The sequence below is a fragment of the Sus scrofa genome, chromosome 1, assembly GCF_054392235.1.
Source record: "Sus scrofa isolate SSC_HxYL_T2T_F1_AM1 chromosome 1, Sscrofa_HxYL_maternal_Yorkshire_Landrace_v2.0, whole genome shotgun sequence".
Lineage (NCBI taxonomy): Eukaryota > Metazoa > Chordata > Mammalia > Artiodactyla > Suidae > Sus > Sus scrofa.
The window spans coordinates 88,453,856-88,471,126 of NC_139383.1; the positions used below are offsets into that span (position 1 = coordinate 88,453,856).

General features: G+C 37.1%; 1 protein-coding gene across 6 annotated transcripts in view; it reads right to left on the reverse strand.

The window, feature by feature from the left end:
• Positions 1 to 17,271, reverse strand: part of MEI4 (meiotic double-stranded break formation protein 4) — a 210,813-nt gene that overhangs the window by 65,300 nt on the left and 128,242 nt on the right. For 4 of the 6 annotated variants that reach the window (XM_021092258.2, XM_021092267.2, XM_084964502.1 and 1 more), the window contains one exon: positions 5,462 to 5,593. The exons of the other annotated variants lie outside the window; for them this stretch is intronic. In XM_021092258.2, coding sequence (XP_020947917.1) covers positions 5,462 to 5,593 — 132 coding nt within the window. The remainder of the gene's footprint in view (positions 1 to 5,461; positions 5,594 to 17,271) is intronic. 6 annotated transcript variants of the gene reach the window in all.

Below are 17,271 nucleotides of genomic sequence, written 5' to 3' on the forward strand. Positions count from 1 at the left end.
ACCAAGTAGTATTCTATGACCAAGTCAACAAAAAATATATGTAAAGGCCTTGGAGCAGTATGCAATGTTTAGATTAGTGTTTGATGCCTAGTACAGCTCAATAAATATTTATGATAATAATTATTATTGAATTTACCACTAGTTTTAATAAAATAATATCTCTTCCGTATCTGACATATAAATACAGTAGAAATAGAATCAAATACTTATACAGTGCATTATATATATATTTTTTTGACTTAGTGACTACTTAGAAACCATTTTTTTTTTTTTGTCTTTTTAGGGCCATACCTGCATCATATGGAGATTCCCAGGCTAGGGGCTGAGTCAGAGTTGCAGCTGCCCACCTACACCATAGACACAGCAACACCAGATCTGAGTCACATCTACAACCTACACCACATCTCACAGCAACGCCGGATGCTTAACCCACTGAGCAAGGCCAGGGACGGAACCTGCATCCTCATGGATGCTAGTCAGATTCACTTCTTCTGAGTCATGATGGGAATTCCTAGGAAACTTTCCATCATTAAAAACTATAAGTTAGTTATGAAAACTAACTTTTTTCATAAAGTTCTTGGTGATATCCTAGCATACATTATTATATTAACAAAGACATAAAGTATTTCACCTGAGTTAAATAATTAAGTATAAAAGCAATGATAAAAATCTTATTATGATAGTTATGTTGGATTCAGAATAAATTGTTGCATTTGAAAAAGTGTATTTTATTTGAGGTATGGTTTATGGAGGGTGGAATGCCCAGAACTTGTGTGCACATTTTGTTAACTGTGACAATAGCATATGGCCATGGAACCATCCTCCATTCCCTCCTACCCCTTTGTGCTCAATTCTAGGCCCGCTGTCACATCAACCACTATTGTGAGATCTTTCACTATATAGTCATTTTGCCTTTTTGAGAATTTATTAGATATTTAATCCAACCACATTTGTTCTTTGGGGTCTGGCTTATTTTTCTTAGCCTAGTATTTTTTAGGTGCATTGCTGCTTTTTTATCATTCATTCACTACATTTTATGGTTGAATAATATTCTATTAAATATGTTTAGGATAAATCACTTATTGATTCTGTCAGTAGCACCGAGTTGTTTTCAGATCAATACTCTTAAGATTAAAGATACTATGAACATCCACGCACAATTGTTTTTGTCAGTATAGCTGTTGAACTACTCAGCCATGTGCTAAGTGTATAATTAACTTTCTGAGGAACTGCCAGGCTGTTTTACATTCTCACTGACAATTTATGAGTACTCACAACTCCATCAAAATCTGGTATTGTTAGCCTTTCTAACTTTAGCCATTCTTACCATTGTTCATTGCATTTCTCTGATGACTAATCAATGAACTATGCATTATCTATGTATTTATTGTCCATTCGCATATACTCTTTCATGTGTTTAAATATTCTGCTCGTTTTTATACTGAGTTGTTGATGCAAGTCTTTCTTAATCAAATTACCTTAAGACATGTCTAAAATAAATAAACTCACCATATGTGGGTGATCTATTTCAGAATTATCTGCTTGGAAGCTTTTTGGTAAACTCTCTAGGATTTTCTATGTTGCTAAACACGTTCACTCTAAATATAGTTTGACTTCTTCCTTTCTCCAAGTAAAGTGACCTTACTGAAACAGAAAGAGAGTATAGTGCAGTAATGAGTGAGGTGATGTGAGAAGGCCTCCCTCCCTTGCTTCTCATTTTGGGGGAAAAAGCATCCAGTCTTTCACCATTTGGTATATTTTAGGTTTTTCATAGGAAAAAAAAAAAAACTGATCATGTTAAGAAAGTTTCCTTATTTTTGTACTTGTAAAAAAATCATGAATGGGTACTGAATGTTGGCAACTAAACTGTCTGCATCTATTTAGATCATATTAATATTATGACATATTTTATTTTATATTTTTAATTTTTTCCTAGAAAACTATATATATATATATATATATATATATATTTTTTTTTTTTTTTTTTGTCTTTTTGCCTTATCCAGGGCCACTCCCGTGGCATATGAAGGTTCCCAGGCTAGGGGTTGAATCGAAGCTGTAGCTGCCGGCCTACGCCAGAACCACAGCAATGCAGGATCCGAGCCACGTCTGCAACCTATACCACAGCTCACAGCAATGCCAGATCCTTAACCCACTGAGAAAGGCCAGGGACTGAACCTGCAACCTCATGGTTCCTAGTCGGATTCGTTAACCACTGCGCCACGACGGGAACTCCTATATATATATACTAATTTTATTGGAGTATAGTTGACTTACAATATTAGTTTTAGGTATAAAGCAAAGTGAATCAGTCATATATATAAACACAGCCATTCTTTTTTCTCATATAGTTTATTAAACATTATTTAGCAGATTTTCCTGTGCTACAGAGTAGGTTCTCATTAATCATCTATTTTACATAGTATTGTATATGTGTTATTCTGACCGTCCTAATTCTTCCCTCCTCAGAACAGTTTCCCCTATGGTAACCATGAGATTGCTTTTGAAATCTGTGAGTTTGTTTCTATTTTATAAATAAGCTCTTTTGTATCATTTTTATTAGATTCCACATGTAAGTGATATATGATATTTGTCTTTCTCTGACTTACTTCACTTAGTAGGCTAATCTCTAGGTCCAACCATGTTGCTGCAAATGGCAGTGTTTCATTCTTTTTTACAGCTGAATAATATTCCACATCTTCTTCATCCATTCCTTTGTTGATGGATATTTAGTTTGCTTATATGTCTTGGCTATTGTAGGTAGTACTGCAATGAACATTGGGGTTCATGTATCTTTTCAAATTAGTCTTTCATCACTGGATATATGCCCAGGAGTGGGATTACTAGATCATATGGTAGTTCTGCATTGTGGGTTTTTTTGTTTGTTTGTTTGCTTGTTTGTTTGCTTTTTAGGGCCTCACCCGAGGCATATGGAAGTTCCCAGGCTAGGGCTTGAATCAGAGCTACAGCTGCTGGCTTACGCCACAGCCACAGCAATGTGGGATCCAAGCCATGTCTGTGACCTACACCACAGCTCATGGAAACGCCAGATCCTTAACCCACTGAGTGAGGCCAGGGGTGGAACTGCATCCTCATGGATACTATTCAGGCTTGTTACCACTGAGCCACAACAGGAACTTCCTGTATCTTGTTTTTTTAAGGAAGCTCCATACTATTCTCCAAGGTGGTTGTATCAATTTACATTCCCAACAGCAGTGTAGGAAGGTTCTCTCTTCTCTACACTCTCTCCAGGATTTATTTTTTTGTAGACTTCTTGATGACTCTAAATCTAACTCGATGGTTTAAGACTTGGATATGCTCTCAAAAACTCTGTAGTTGAAATTAAATCACATAGTTAGACAGGGCAGCAAAGGGATTATATTTGGTTGCTGTATATTGTGGCAGGACTGTTTTTTGGACCCTGTAACTTCAGTAGTAGCTCCTTGAATCAGCAGGCAGCTTCCTGGTCACAATGTCAAAAGCAGCAATTTCTTTGGAGCCAAATTCTGCTGTGTGCTTATGGGAGTCATTTATTGAAGTACAGCCTGGGTCTCTTCCTCAAGAATTCTGTAGCTATTCAGGCATCCTTTTCTGCTTAAATTGGCTGGAGTGAATTCTGGTATATACTGCTAAAATCCCAACTAACAGTGTGCTTGTCTTTAAACAACAATAATAATATCTTGAAGGGTTATTAAAAGGATTGCATGGCACAATTCATGTAAAGCATGTCAACACATATTACATAGCAAAAACTAGTTATTTTATTATTATAAGTATTATTATTATAAGTATTATTATTATAAGTATTATTATTATTATTCTAAAGTGGCCTAATGATCAGAATGCCTGGGTTTGAATTACAGCTTTTACCATATGCTCTTTCTGCAGTTATGGTCTAGTTGCTTAACTGTTCTAAGGTTTGACTTCCTTACCAAAAAGCTAGGGAGAAAGTATAACTACCTCATGGATTTTTGTGAAAATTTAAGGAGAGTATATAAATAAAATTTTATTTTATGTACGCTGCTATTCTCCACACAAATCTCAAATTCCATCAAACTCATTTCCCATGTGGCTTCCTGTTTTCAATGCTATAACTTTACCTTGTTTCCTCAGAATCCTGAAGATATAATTTAAGAAAAAATGTTTTAAATTTTTTCATGGCTGCAACTTGCAGCATATGGAAGCTCCCAGACCAGGGCTTGAATCTGAGCCACAGCTGTGGCAATGCTGGATCATTTAACCCACTGTGCCAGGCAGGGGATCAAACCCACAACTCCACAGTGACAGGAGCTGCTGCAGTTGGATTCTTGACCCACTGTGCCACAGCAGGAACTCATTTTGCATATATTTTAAAAAATTCACAGTGCCTCTACTTTATGTTATCCTCTGTTTTTCAATTCACATCCATTTTTCAGGTTGTTCTTTTATCATGAAGTCCTTTCAGGGACTTTTCAACCTACCCTGACCATATCCTTGATCTTGGTGCTCCCACAAACATCATCAAGCATTGTAACAATTCACTGTTTTACAATTAGTAAATGTGCCTTATTTCTTTCTCATATTTATTTTTAGCTTCTTGAAATTAGTATAAATTACTTTTAAAATATATGTAACAGAAAGAGCTCTTACAAGGGTTCACTATTTAGCAAGTCACTTGAAAACTGCTTAAAGTGCTTTACCATGTCATTGAATAAATTCAATTAGATTACATAATATTTTGTAATATGTTACAAAAAGTAGAGAACTTAGAACTTATTATTTTTTTCCTTTTTACCAAAACATCTGTCTTTGATTTCCTTTAACTGTGGCTCATTCTACCACAGAGACAATAATAACATTAAATGAACTGACGATGTGAACACAGTGCAACATTAAAACATGGGAATGACTTCTGATCTTCAGACACTTTTGTCAGCAGCGATCAATAACTTGGCATGGTTTTCAACTGTGGCAGCACGCTGGTATCACCTGGAGAGCTTTAACAGTACCAATACCCGCATCTTAATCCCAGAGGCCTCCATTTAATTGGACTGGCATAGGACTTGGCAATGAGATTCAGTTAGCCAGAAGAGCAATTATGAGCAAGTACGGATGAGAACCACTAGTCAGAGGCTGTTCCCCATTTAGCATCCTGTCCTATTCATTTCCCTCTCACTGCCCTCCTTTAGGAACAGGTTGCCTCCTTGCTGAGGTTTAGGGCCATTCATCTAAGCATCCCTTTGCCATCGCCAGTGGTACCTCTGGCACACATATACCGGTAAGGATAAGAAAAAGGCATTATTTTGAAAACTATTTTCTGAGAACATCTTTCTGTAATGTCAGCACGCAGTAACAGTATTCATTAGAAATAAGGTAACAGTTAAAATATCAGCATGGCAAGAAGAGAGTAGAGGATAAAGGAAAGAAAAGTCTATAGCTGTATTAACTACAAATGAAAGTTACGGTTTCAAGGTACACATACCTGATTGATGGCACCCAGATCAGCAGCGAAGCTATTTACTTCTGACAGAAGCAGAGAGATTATAGATTTTCTCAACAAGCTGCAACTTCCCAGTGTTACCAGACTCTGAGAAACATGATGTTGCACCTGAAACTGAAGGCCAACAACAGTAGGTTTCTATTTTCCATCAAGTCAGGTCAAAATATACTTACTGGGTATTTTCTAAGATTTACTCCAGAGCTCCATGCTGCAGGGGGGCACAAAAAGTCTCAACATACTTCTGAGTCAGTCTCAAGCAAAAATGAAATAAGCTGATTATCATCATAGCAGTAATGACATCCTATAGCAATTAATATATTGAAATGTGTAATAAGGTGCTAAAATAGAAGTTTTAGCTGAAGGGCCAAGAGATAGTACCATTTAGATGTTACACTACATGCTTAATAAAGGAGATGATCGAACAAGACTCTAAAGCCCTTACCCACTAGACAGAGATACAGAGAGAAGATATAGATAAAGAGGGTAAGAGGAAAAGGATTGATGATGTCTTCGGAGAGAACTATTGGTGGAGTCTACCTCCACAATGGAGAGGGACAGCTGTGGGTGTGGGTGTGGGTGTGGGTTTTCAGTCTCCACAAGACAAAAGAGAGGATGCTTTAGGGTGAGGAGAAAAAACGTGGCACTTTGGATTTTCACCCAGAGCCAACAAAATAATTTATCACTACATAAATGTACAAGAACAGTGGGAGAACAATCAACTGTATCCAACATAGTCATTAGGAGAAAGGCCATTTGATTATTGATCATATTAAGATATGCATAACTCATATCTGGAATTCCATTAAATCTTTTTTAATATATCTGGGCAAATGGAGGCTTCAAAGGAGTATCTCAAAACAGAGAAACACCCTCTACCTTGTCAATGATTTCTGTGAGCCTAAAACCATATTAAGGACACATTACTTTTATAAATAAAATGTTTAAATGACAATGCTAAATAACTCATACCATATGAAAATAGGAATACATCCTTGTGTCCTCTGGGATGTATATTTAATGTACATATTTCTCAAACTGCTATTTTAATAATAAACCTTAACTTTAAAATTTAATCAATGACAGTAAGAAGGTGAATGGATTACAAATGTCAAAAATTTCTATTATAAATCTGAACATGCATAACTAGCTGTTAATAATAGTTTTCTAACTCCGCTTATCATCTTAAAAATAAGACACATCAATTTGCTATAGAAAATTGTATTTATATGTTACTTTTAGTTCTTAATAATGTAAGTGGACAATACTTGCACCTTTTGTAACTTTCCGGTATCACTTATTAGATTTCACATTTTTTACAACATTCCTGTTTGTACCTGAAATAGCTCTTACCTAAGCTCTAAAAAACTTCTGTTTTGTATTTGACTGATGCTTTGTTTACTTACCTTTTTGTCTCAATATTTCATCTTTAGGGGATAACTTAAAGATAAGGAAAATTTCATAATAAAATAAACAGGACTCTAGAGAGTGGGGATGCAATAAAAATGTTATAGGATCAAGGTTCAGGTGTTGGGTGTCTGGAGCCCAACACCATCTGACTCAAACCCCAGCCCCACTGCTTGCTGATGTGTACAGACAATTTATTTATTAACCTTTTATGCCTCAGCTTATGTATCTATGAAAGAGTGAATGTGACAGCATGCAATACCTGAAGTTGTGCATATTAAATTAGACAGCAAAAACGATTAACACCGTGCCAGGCACCCAGTGAGTGCTCAGTAAGTGTTAATGTTATAATGTAGGATAATAATGTGAAAGCACTGAAGGTTATGTGTTTAATCCATTGATCTTTGAGAAGTTAAACACTAGCAATAAAATCTGTTTGTCTAGAGTTAATACAGTCCTTTTAAAGGACATTGCTGAAAGGAAAAGTTCATTACAAAGAGCTTTTCCATAACAGAGCTATGAGCAGTGACTTTCTCCCCAACATGACTAAAGTTCACACCAGAGCAAAGACTAAATGTATGGCCATTAGGTGATTTAAAATTCTGTGAATATTATTATTATTAAAATGGCCTCTATTCTTCCTTACACTTTAATTGGCATTCCCCTTTTGTAAACGCAGTGGAATTTTTGAGAGAGGCTGACATGGAGGCTGGGGCTTACATTACACATGAGGCAACTGCAGTGGACACTGTGGAAGGACTTGCTCAACACCCATGCCATCCTTTTCTAGAGATAGGATACATCTTTTTGTATTCCACAGACAGGGCAACTAGAGATACATTTTCCCAGATTCCTCTGCAGTTAGGATTTTGGATATGATTTGAGTTCTGCCAATCAGAGTGCGCATTTGAAAACTTGGTTTAGAGGTGCATTTCAGAAGAAAAGAATGGGTTTTGTTGGCACAGACCATGGCAGGGGCAGAATGGTCCTCATTTATCCTGCAGCTGCTCCAGAGGTGTTCTACATTCTCAAATTCTTTTTTTTTTTTCTTTTAGAGCTGCACCTGTGGCAAGTGGAAGTTTCTGGTCTGGGGGTCAAATCACAGCTACAGGTCCCGGCCTACACCACAGCCATAGCAACTCAGGAGTGAAGCTGCATCTGTGACTTATACCACACCTTGAGGCAATGCCAGATCCTTAATCCACTGAGCGAAGCCAGGGATCAATCCACATCCTCAAGGATGCTAGTTGGGTTCTTAGTCTGCTGAGTCCAAGGTTCTTAATCCTCATTGAGACTCAGGATGCTATGTTGGTGGTCTATTGGTTTAGGGCATCAATCATATAGACTGTCTTCCCATAGGTGCTTGGATCTGGCTATGCACCTGGAGCATCTGCAGAGCTCAGTGCCATATTAAATTCTTGGAATATTCAGGGGTGAAAATTCCTACCACATGCCCAATACATTTTCCATTTGACCTGTGCAGGAAATTAAAGGATCATGGCAAATATCAGTGACTTATCATAAAATAGATCAGGTGGTGTTTCTACTTACACAGCATTACTGTTCCCGATGCAGCTCCCTGCCTCTGATACCTGCTAGGCAGGTCTTGATCTGGGAGTTTGCATTCACCTGGGAGACAGCAGTACATGTTTCCTACTAGGGCTTTGTCAACATGCTGGCTCCATGCCATCATTCAGTTCCCAGGATTCTGAGCACTGCAACATTCCATAGGACACCATGGTGAAATGGCAGGCACTTGGAAGGCCCTGCATGCCAAAGACTGAATCCCAGAATTCAGGGGCCAAATACACTTGGGAAGTTTCTGGGTCAGAAGCCTGTTAGAATACACTCCCCCCATCAAAGAGAAAAAATATGTTGCTTTAGTATATATTTCCTAATAAACAGACACAATGCTTGATGGGCCTCTGCATATTTGAGGCAACATATATTCCTTTTGTTTTCCACTTAGATACAGACATTGAGAAACCACAAGGCTATTAATTTTGAGAAGGGCCATGGGTCACATATAAAGATCTCTAGATGATCTGAATTGGGAACAAAAAGCTCTGCTACATGGACCTTATGACCAATAACAGCTACTATTCTTGGGGCTGATCGGTTGACTTTGTGCAGCCTCCAGCTGATGCTAATAAGACTACCACAAAGGAGGGCACTTGGGTTTGGGAAAAAAGTTATACCTTTCTTGACAAGAAAACATTATCCTTCATAGAAAAAAAGAAAAACTCTTTGCTTATACTACTTGGCTCTAGTAGAGACTGCACAGCTGCCTCATGCTGGGACAGTAAGTGATTTTATGCCCAGATCAGCTCTTCTGAACTGGGTGTTATCCAAAGTCAGGTATACATAATACTCCATCATGAAGTAGCTGTATTATATAAAAAATTGGAATCCAGCAGGAACTTAAGGCAGAAGTAAAGTTTTCTTAATTAGTTAGTTTCAACAAGAATGCAACTTCTTATGAGGTTGTCTAATAGGAAACTCACATTCTAAACCAGTGGCTAATACGTGATGCTCTCTTTTCTGCAGCAGAATACATGATGGGTTCAGGAGCCAAGGTATAAAATAAAGACTGGAAACTCTCCATATTACACCTAATGATTTACTGGCCACTGTTATTCCCACCCACGTGCCACTGGATTTTGTCTAGAGGACTTTATAACCAAGTGGAAATGTTATTATCGAGGAGCCAAAAGTGGTTTCGTGAACTGGAAGTTGAGATTTCTACCTAGCTACATGAATTATCTTCATGACATTAGACCAATGGCAAAAGGTGGGGGGGTCCTATGTTGGCTGGCTCAATTGATCTCCATGGTGGAGGAAAACAGGGATTCACATGTCCATGGCAGCAGGGAAGGTTATGTCTGGAAGCCAGGGATTGCCCTGTGTTACATGCCCAGATGGGACAAGAAAACAGAATACAGTAGCATCCTTATGAGACTGGATGGCTTAAAGGTCAGATACTTTAAGGATGTAACTCAGGGTAAAACAACTAAATGAGGTTCTGTCTGAGGACAAAGGGAGAATGTGACTGGCAGTAAGTGAAAAAAATCAATACAAATTATAGACTTAGAACCAGCTGTAGAACTGAAGGCCATGATGGGTTATTTCTTCTGTGTGTGGGCCGGGGGCGGGGGGGTGGGGTGGTGGTGGTTATTTTGGCAGTGGTGTCCTTTTTAATTCAGTCCATGAGTTACAAAGTATCAAACTAGAATTATGACTGAACTAGCACAGATAACGACCATCACATGATCACCTGAAATCACATCACATAACATGAAATAATCAAGATTTTGAATCTCTCCTTTTGAGAATAAGTCTAAGGAGTTTTGTTTCTATAAAGCACTAGTGCATTATGTTTTTGAAGCTGACGGCTGTCACTATTGAGATCTGGAGGAAGTATGAATACAGAGAAAAGCAAGTATATGAAAGAAAGATGCATAATCAGAGGAGCAGCTCACAGCAGAGAGACTGTCATCTCCATTTGTGTATTCTTTTTTTTTTTTTTTTTTTTGGCTTTTTAGGGCTACACCTGCAGTATATGGAACTTCTCAGGCTAGGGGTCAAATTGGAGCTTCAGCTGCCAGTCTATACTACAGCTATAGTAACGCAGTATCCGAGCTGTGTCTGTGACCTACACCACAGCTCACAGCAATGCCTGATCTTTAATACACTGAGAAAGGCCAGCGATCGAACCTGCATCCTTATGGATCCTAGTTGGATTTGTTACCACTGAGCCACGAAAGGAACTCCCCATTCATGTACTCTTTATGCACATGGTACTAAAGAGGCTAAACCTTCTGGTACTAAAGAGGCTAAACCTTTAGTTCTAAAACTCTCTTTCAGAGAGGGTTCTAGAGATAATTTAAATTTTTGTCATCAGCTGATCTGATAAAAGACAAGAGTCAGAACTGCTTGAGGTGAAAGGCAAGGTGCAGGGCTTCCCTTTTGAATGGTACTACAGTTCAAAGCAGATGCAGCAGGGTTCTGGAACAGTGTGGCAGAAATCTTCCTGATTCAGGGGATTCCTGACGATGGAAGAAGTGCTATGGTTCTGAGACTTGCAGCTCTGGAGACTTCTATCTCTGGGCTGCCTCAGTTAGGGCAGAAGCAGCAGCAATCCTTAATCAGTGTAGTATATAAGAAAGGATTTTAAGGCAGTTATTAATGCTAGCACTTACCTGAAAGGTACAAATTCAGTAGAGAAGAGCAGATATTAAAAGGAACCAAGTAGAGATTCAAGAACATGTGAAATAAACATTCAAGGTGGATGGGCTAGGCAGCAGAATGACTGCGGCAGAATGACTGCGGCAGAATGACTGCAGCAGATGACTGAGGCAAGAGTCTATATTCTTATGAAGACAGGTCAGTTCTGAGGCACGAACAGAATCCCGGGAAAACATAGAGCAATATACACAAGTTGTCATAAGTGTAACTGGGATCCAGAAAGAGAAATGGGACAGAACAGGCAGAACATGTTTGAAGAAATAATGGCTGAAAACTTCCTGAGCTGGTGAAAGACATAAATTAAATGTACACATTCAAGTACCATATTGAACTCTGAGCAATAAATATGAAAAGAAAAATAAAAGAGCCTAGGAGTATCAGAGCCAAATCCTGAAAACAATGGATAAAGAACAAACTTGAGAGCAGTCAGAAAAAAATTACACCTCACTTAGAGGGAATATAATTCAAATAACTGTGTAACCATCAGAAACTATAGTGGGTAAAAAAGGCTAGATTTATATATTTTAAATGCCATAAGAAAAGAGAAATATCAACTCAGAATTCTATATGCAGTAAAAATCCTTCAAGAATGAATGTAAAATGGATACATTAGATAAAAAGTAAAATTAGAAAATGTGTAACCAACAGACCTGTAATATGCTAAGAGAAATTACTTTTTTTCTTAGTAGAAAAGATACTAGTAGAAACATCTGTCTTCAAGAAGAAATGAAGGGCATCAAAAATAGTAACTATTTAGATAAATATAAAAGATTATTTTCCCCTTAACTTCCTCAAAATACAAATATATATATATACACATACACACATTTATAGTATATATATTTTATATATAACATATAAAATACTGTCTTATATGTGGATGTAACATATATGACAATTATGGAAGAAGAAATAGGAGCATGAGCCAATCATCAATTTATCACCTCTCAGCTCCAAATTCATCCTTCAATATATAATCAGCACTAAGAGACAGCATTCTTTTTACTCTCTCTATAGAAGCGACACAGTAGATTTCTCAAGGGAGGATGCTGAAGGATCGCTGCAGGAGAAAAGGAAGCACCCTTTGTGGCTTTCCTGTGACTCTGTGGGCTCCCACCAAGCCCCACGCCCTCTGCACACTCATGCCACTAATTGCTGATAACCTGAATCCTGCTGCATGAAAATACATGTCAACTTCGGTGTAAAGAAGCTAAAGATTTCTTGGGGGCGAATTTGGAGCTCTCAATACTTAAAAAGGACATAACATCAGAAAAAGTCTCTTCGGCAAGTGGTGCTGGGAAAACTGAAAAGCTACTTGTAAATCAATAAAATTAGAACACACCCTCACACCATGCACAAAAATAAACTCAAAATGGCTCAAAGACTTAAACATAAGACACCATCAATCTCCTAGAAGAGAACATAGGCAAAACATTCTCTGACATCAACCATATAAATGTTTCCTTAGGTCAGTCTCCCAAAGCAATAGAAATAAAAAAAAAAATAAATAAACCAATGGGATCTAATCAAACTGACAAGCTTTTGCACAGCAAAGGAAACCATTAAAAAAAAAAACTACAGAATGGGATAAAATAGTTGCAAACAATGTACCTCACAAGGGCTTAATCTCCCAAATATGCAAATAGCATACACAATTCAACAGCAAAAAAGCCAACAACCCAATTGAAAAATGGGCAAAAGACCTGAATAGACATTTCTCCATAGAGGACATACAGATGGCCAACCAGCACATGAAAAAATGCTCAACATCATTAATTATTAGAGAAATTCAAATAAAAACTACTATGTGGTACCACCTCACCTCATGGTCAGAATAGCCATCATTAATAAGTCCACAAATAACAAATGTCGAAGAGGGTGTGGAGAAAAGGGAACCCTCCTACACTGTTGTTGGGAATATAAATTGATACAAACACTATGGAAAGCAGCATGGAGGTACCTAAGAAAACTAAATAAAGAACTCCCATATCATCCAGCAATCCCACTACTGGGCATATATCTGGACAAAGCTTTCATTGAAAAAGATACATGTACCCATGTGTTCACTGCAGCACTATTCACAATAGCCAAGACATGGAATCAACCCAAATGTCCACAGACAGATGAACGGATTAAGAAGAGGTGGTACATATACACAATGGAATACTACTACTCAGCCATAAAAAAGAACAAAATAATGCCATCTGCAGCAACATGGATGGAACTAGAGACCCTCATCCTGAGTGAAGTAAGTCCAAAAGAGAAAGACAAATACCATATGGAATCTAATATATGGCACAAATGAACCTTTCCACAGAAAAGAAACTCATGGACTTGGAGAAAAGACTTGTGTTTGCCAAGGGGGAAGGGGAAGGAGTGGGGTGGACTGGACCATCATGCCTTCCCTTCATTCATCTAGAAAGCAGAGACCTTGAGAGTCTTGAAGATTTCAATGCCCAGCCCTCCATCAGCCAAGAATGACTTCTGTGATTTGATCTTCCTCTCTCCCTCCCTTCCTTCCTCCTTTCTTTCTTTCTCTCTTCCTTCCTCTCTCTCTCTCTCTCTCTCTCTCTCTCTCTCTCTCTTTGGATTTACCTATTTGGACAATTCGTATAACAGAATGATACCAAAAGCTGTTTGTGTCTGACTTATTCAGAATAAGCATTTTTTTCAAAGTTCATGGATTTCTGTAGTATTATCTGTATGACAAGTAATAGTCCATTGTATGAACATACCATTTTTGTTTATCCACTCAACTGATTTTGTTTTTTTTTCCACTTTTTGGCTATTAGGAATACTGCTGCTCTTAACACTCACATACATGTGTTTAGGTAGAGAACATGTTTTCAGTTCTCTTGGATACATACCTGGGAATGAAACTGCTCAGTAATATAACTCTATGGTTGACTTTTTTTGAGGAACTGCCAAACTGCTTTCCAAAGTGACTATACTATTTTATACTCCACCCATCAATGCACCATGATTCTAGTCTTTCCATATCTTTGTTGCATCCTCATCAACACTTGCTATTTTCTATCTTTTTAATTTTAGCCATCCTAAAGGGTGTAAAGTGGTATCTCACTATGCTTTTAGTTTGCACTTCCCTTAATGACCAATGATTTTGAGCATCTTTCCACATTGTTTATTGGCAATTTGTTTATTTTATTTGCACAAATCTCTATTCAAACTATTTGGCTATTTTTTACCGATGTATTTATATTTTTATTGAGTTGTAAGAGTTCCTTATATAGATAGTCTGGATATAGGTTCCATATTATATATATGATTTGCAAAATGTTTGTTCCATTCCATGGGATGTCTATTTTCTTGATGGTATCATTAATAGCACAAAAGTTTATCTTTTTCTTTTGGCACATATGTATTTGTTAAGACAATGAATCTATTTTGAGTTAATGTTGGTATGTGGTCCATCCACATGTAGATATCCAGTTGTTCCAAAATCATTTGTTGACAAAACTATTTTTACTGCATTGAATTTCCCTGGTACCCATGTTGAAATCAACTGTCCACAAATGTAAGAGTTCATTGATGGATTCTTAATTATATTACATTAACATATATGTACAATCTTATACCCACATATATATATGCATACCCTTAACTTATATTTGTTGCTACAGATTTGTAGCAAGTTTTGAATTTATGATGTGTGAATACTCCAATGTTGTTTTCCTTTTTGAAAACTGTTTTGATTATTCTGGGTCCGTTTCATTTTCACATGCACTTTAGTGTCAGTTTCTCAATTTCTGCAAAAAAAATGCGGCTGGAATTTTAATAGGGATTGTGTTGAATCTCTACAGCTATTTGAGGAATTTTACTATCTTAATTTTATAATCAATGAACACGAAATATATTTTTCTCTTTATTTTCAGTAATGTCTTGTAGTTTTTAGAAAAGACATCTCATAATTTATTCATAAGTATTTTATTATTTTTCATGCTATTACAAATAGAATTATCTTAACTTCATTTTATAATCACTTTTTGAATACATATTTTATATATAAATTTCCTGAGTGTATATTTTTCTTAAATATATGAAATATCCCTGGGTTGGAAACAACTAAACTATCTATACTTTCCTTCTACAGTAAATAAGATAAATCAAAAAACCTAAGAATTATGGGTGGAAAGGAAAAAAAATTACATACAGCATTTTCAATTCTCTTTTTGCTTCAAAAATTACTCTTAGCCGTTGAAGACTGGAAATTAAATTTATGACAGAATTATCATCATCAAAATGGTATTTCTGTATAACATTTTCACGAATACTTGGGGTGCACTATGGATTCTGTAATCATCTATATGTCATCTGAGGTCTGGGAGAGTTATGCCTCCTGCTTGGTTTTTGTTTCAAGATTGCTTTAGCAATTCTGGGTTTTTATGGTTGCATATAAATTTTTGGATTATTTGTCTTAGTTCTGTGAAAAATGTCATAGGTAATTCGATTTAGATTGCATTAAATCTGTAGATGGGTTTGAGTAGTATGGCCATTTTAACAGTATTAATTCTTCCCAATGCAGGAGCATGGGATATCTTCCTGTTTCCTTGAATCCTATAATTACCTTGATTAATGTTTTATAGTTCTCAGCATATAATTCTTTCACCTCCTTGGTCAGGTTTATTTCTATGTATTTAATTTTGGGGGGCTGTTATTTTAAAATGTATTTTTAAATATCCTTTTTCTAATATTTCATTGTTAGTATACAAAAATGCAAATGATTTCTGAATGTTAATCTTGTACCCTGTTACTTGAATTTATCAGTTTGGGTAGTTTTAGTGTGGAGTTTGGGGGTTTTGGAGGCAAACTGTTACATTTGGAATAGATGGGCAATGGGACCCTACTGTACAGCACAGGTATCAGTGCATGATTGGGTCACTTTGCTGTACAACAGAAATTGAAGAAACACTGTAAATCAACTACACTTTAATCAAAAATAAAAATAAAATAACAAAAATAAAAATTTTCCATCATATAACATTTCAGGAGGCTTCCATAATTGTGTGTAGCTTGCCTATCTCTCTCTTGCTGCTGTAACTATGATTAGCACTATCCCCACCTCTGAGAGGTGATATGATTTAGTCATTAAAAATTCAGACGCTGAAGCCAGACCACTTGTTTAAAGCCTGACTCCACAATGTTCTCCCTACATGCACATCTCTTCAATTTAGTTTTCTCATCTGTAAAAGGGGGATAAGAATACTACTATTTTGTAGGCTTATTCTAAAAAACAGATGAATTTAAACATGGAAGAACTGACCACAGTGCATGGCACACAGTAATAGCCAGTGAGGGTCAGCTATCTTTCACTCCAAGAAGGTAACAAAGAGGAAGTATGCTGATGTCTTTCTTCTACCCCATCTGCAGCTTTATGAGGCACTAATACCTCCTCTTTCCACTGCTTCTCTGGAGGAGAAGTGCAGGCTCAGAATCAGCAGAATAGAGAATACACCAAGCTCTATAGCAGCTGCCAAGGTGAGAAGGGAAAGGGAGGGGGGGTTGGGAGTGTGGAATTAGTAAATGCCAGCTATTACATTTGGAATGGAGAAACAATGAGGTAGTACTGGGAAAAGAGAAACAATGAGGTAGTACTGTCTACCACAGGGAACTAACTATATCCAATGACTAAGGATAGACCATGATGCAAAAGAATGTAAAAAATAATGTCTGTGTGAAATTAAATATAGAAAGTAGAAACTGTCACAATGTTGTAAATCAACTACACTTTAATAAAATACTTCAAAAAGGCAGGGAGGAAGAAGGATCAAGATGGTGGAAGAGTAAGATGTGGTGCTCAACTTCTCCCACAAATATATCAAAAAAACCCATGTACATGTAGAACGATTCATACAGAATATCTACTGAATTCTAGAAGACCTTAAACTTCCAAAAAGGGCAAGAAACCCTTGGCATAACTGGGTAGAACAAAAGAAAAAAGAGAGACAGAGAGAGTACAGGAATCAAGACAGAACCAGCCCTCCTAAGAGGGAGCTGTGAAAGAGAAAAGGAACCCACACTCCTGTGTTCCCTTGGCTGTGGCACTCCTCACCTTTTGTCAGGGCTAAGGGCAGTAGGGGGATAAGCACAACATGGCACCTCCTGCGTGATCTACAGGTGGTGGG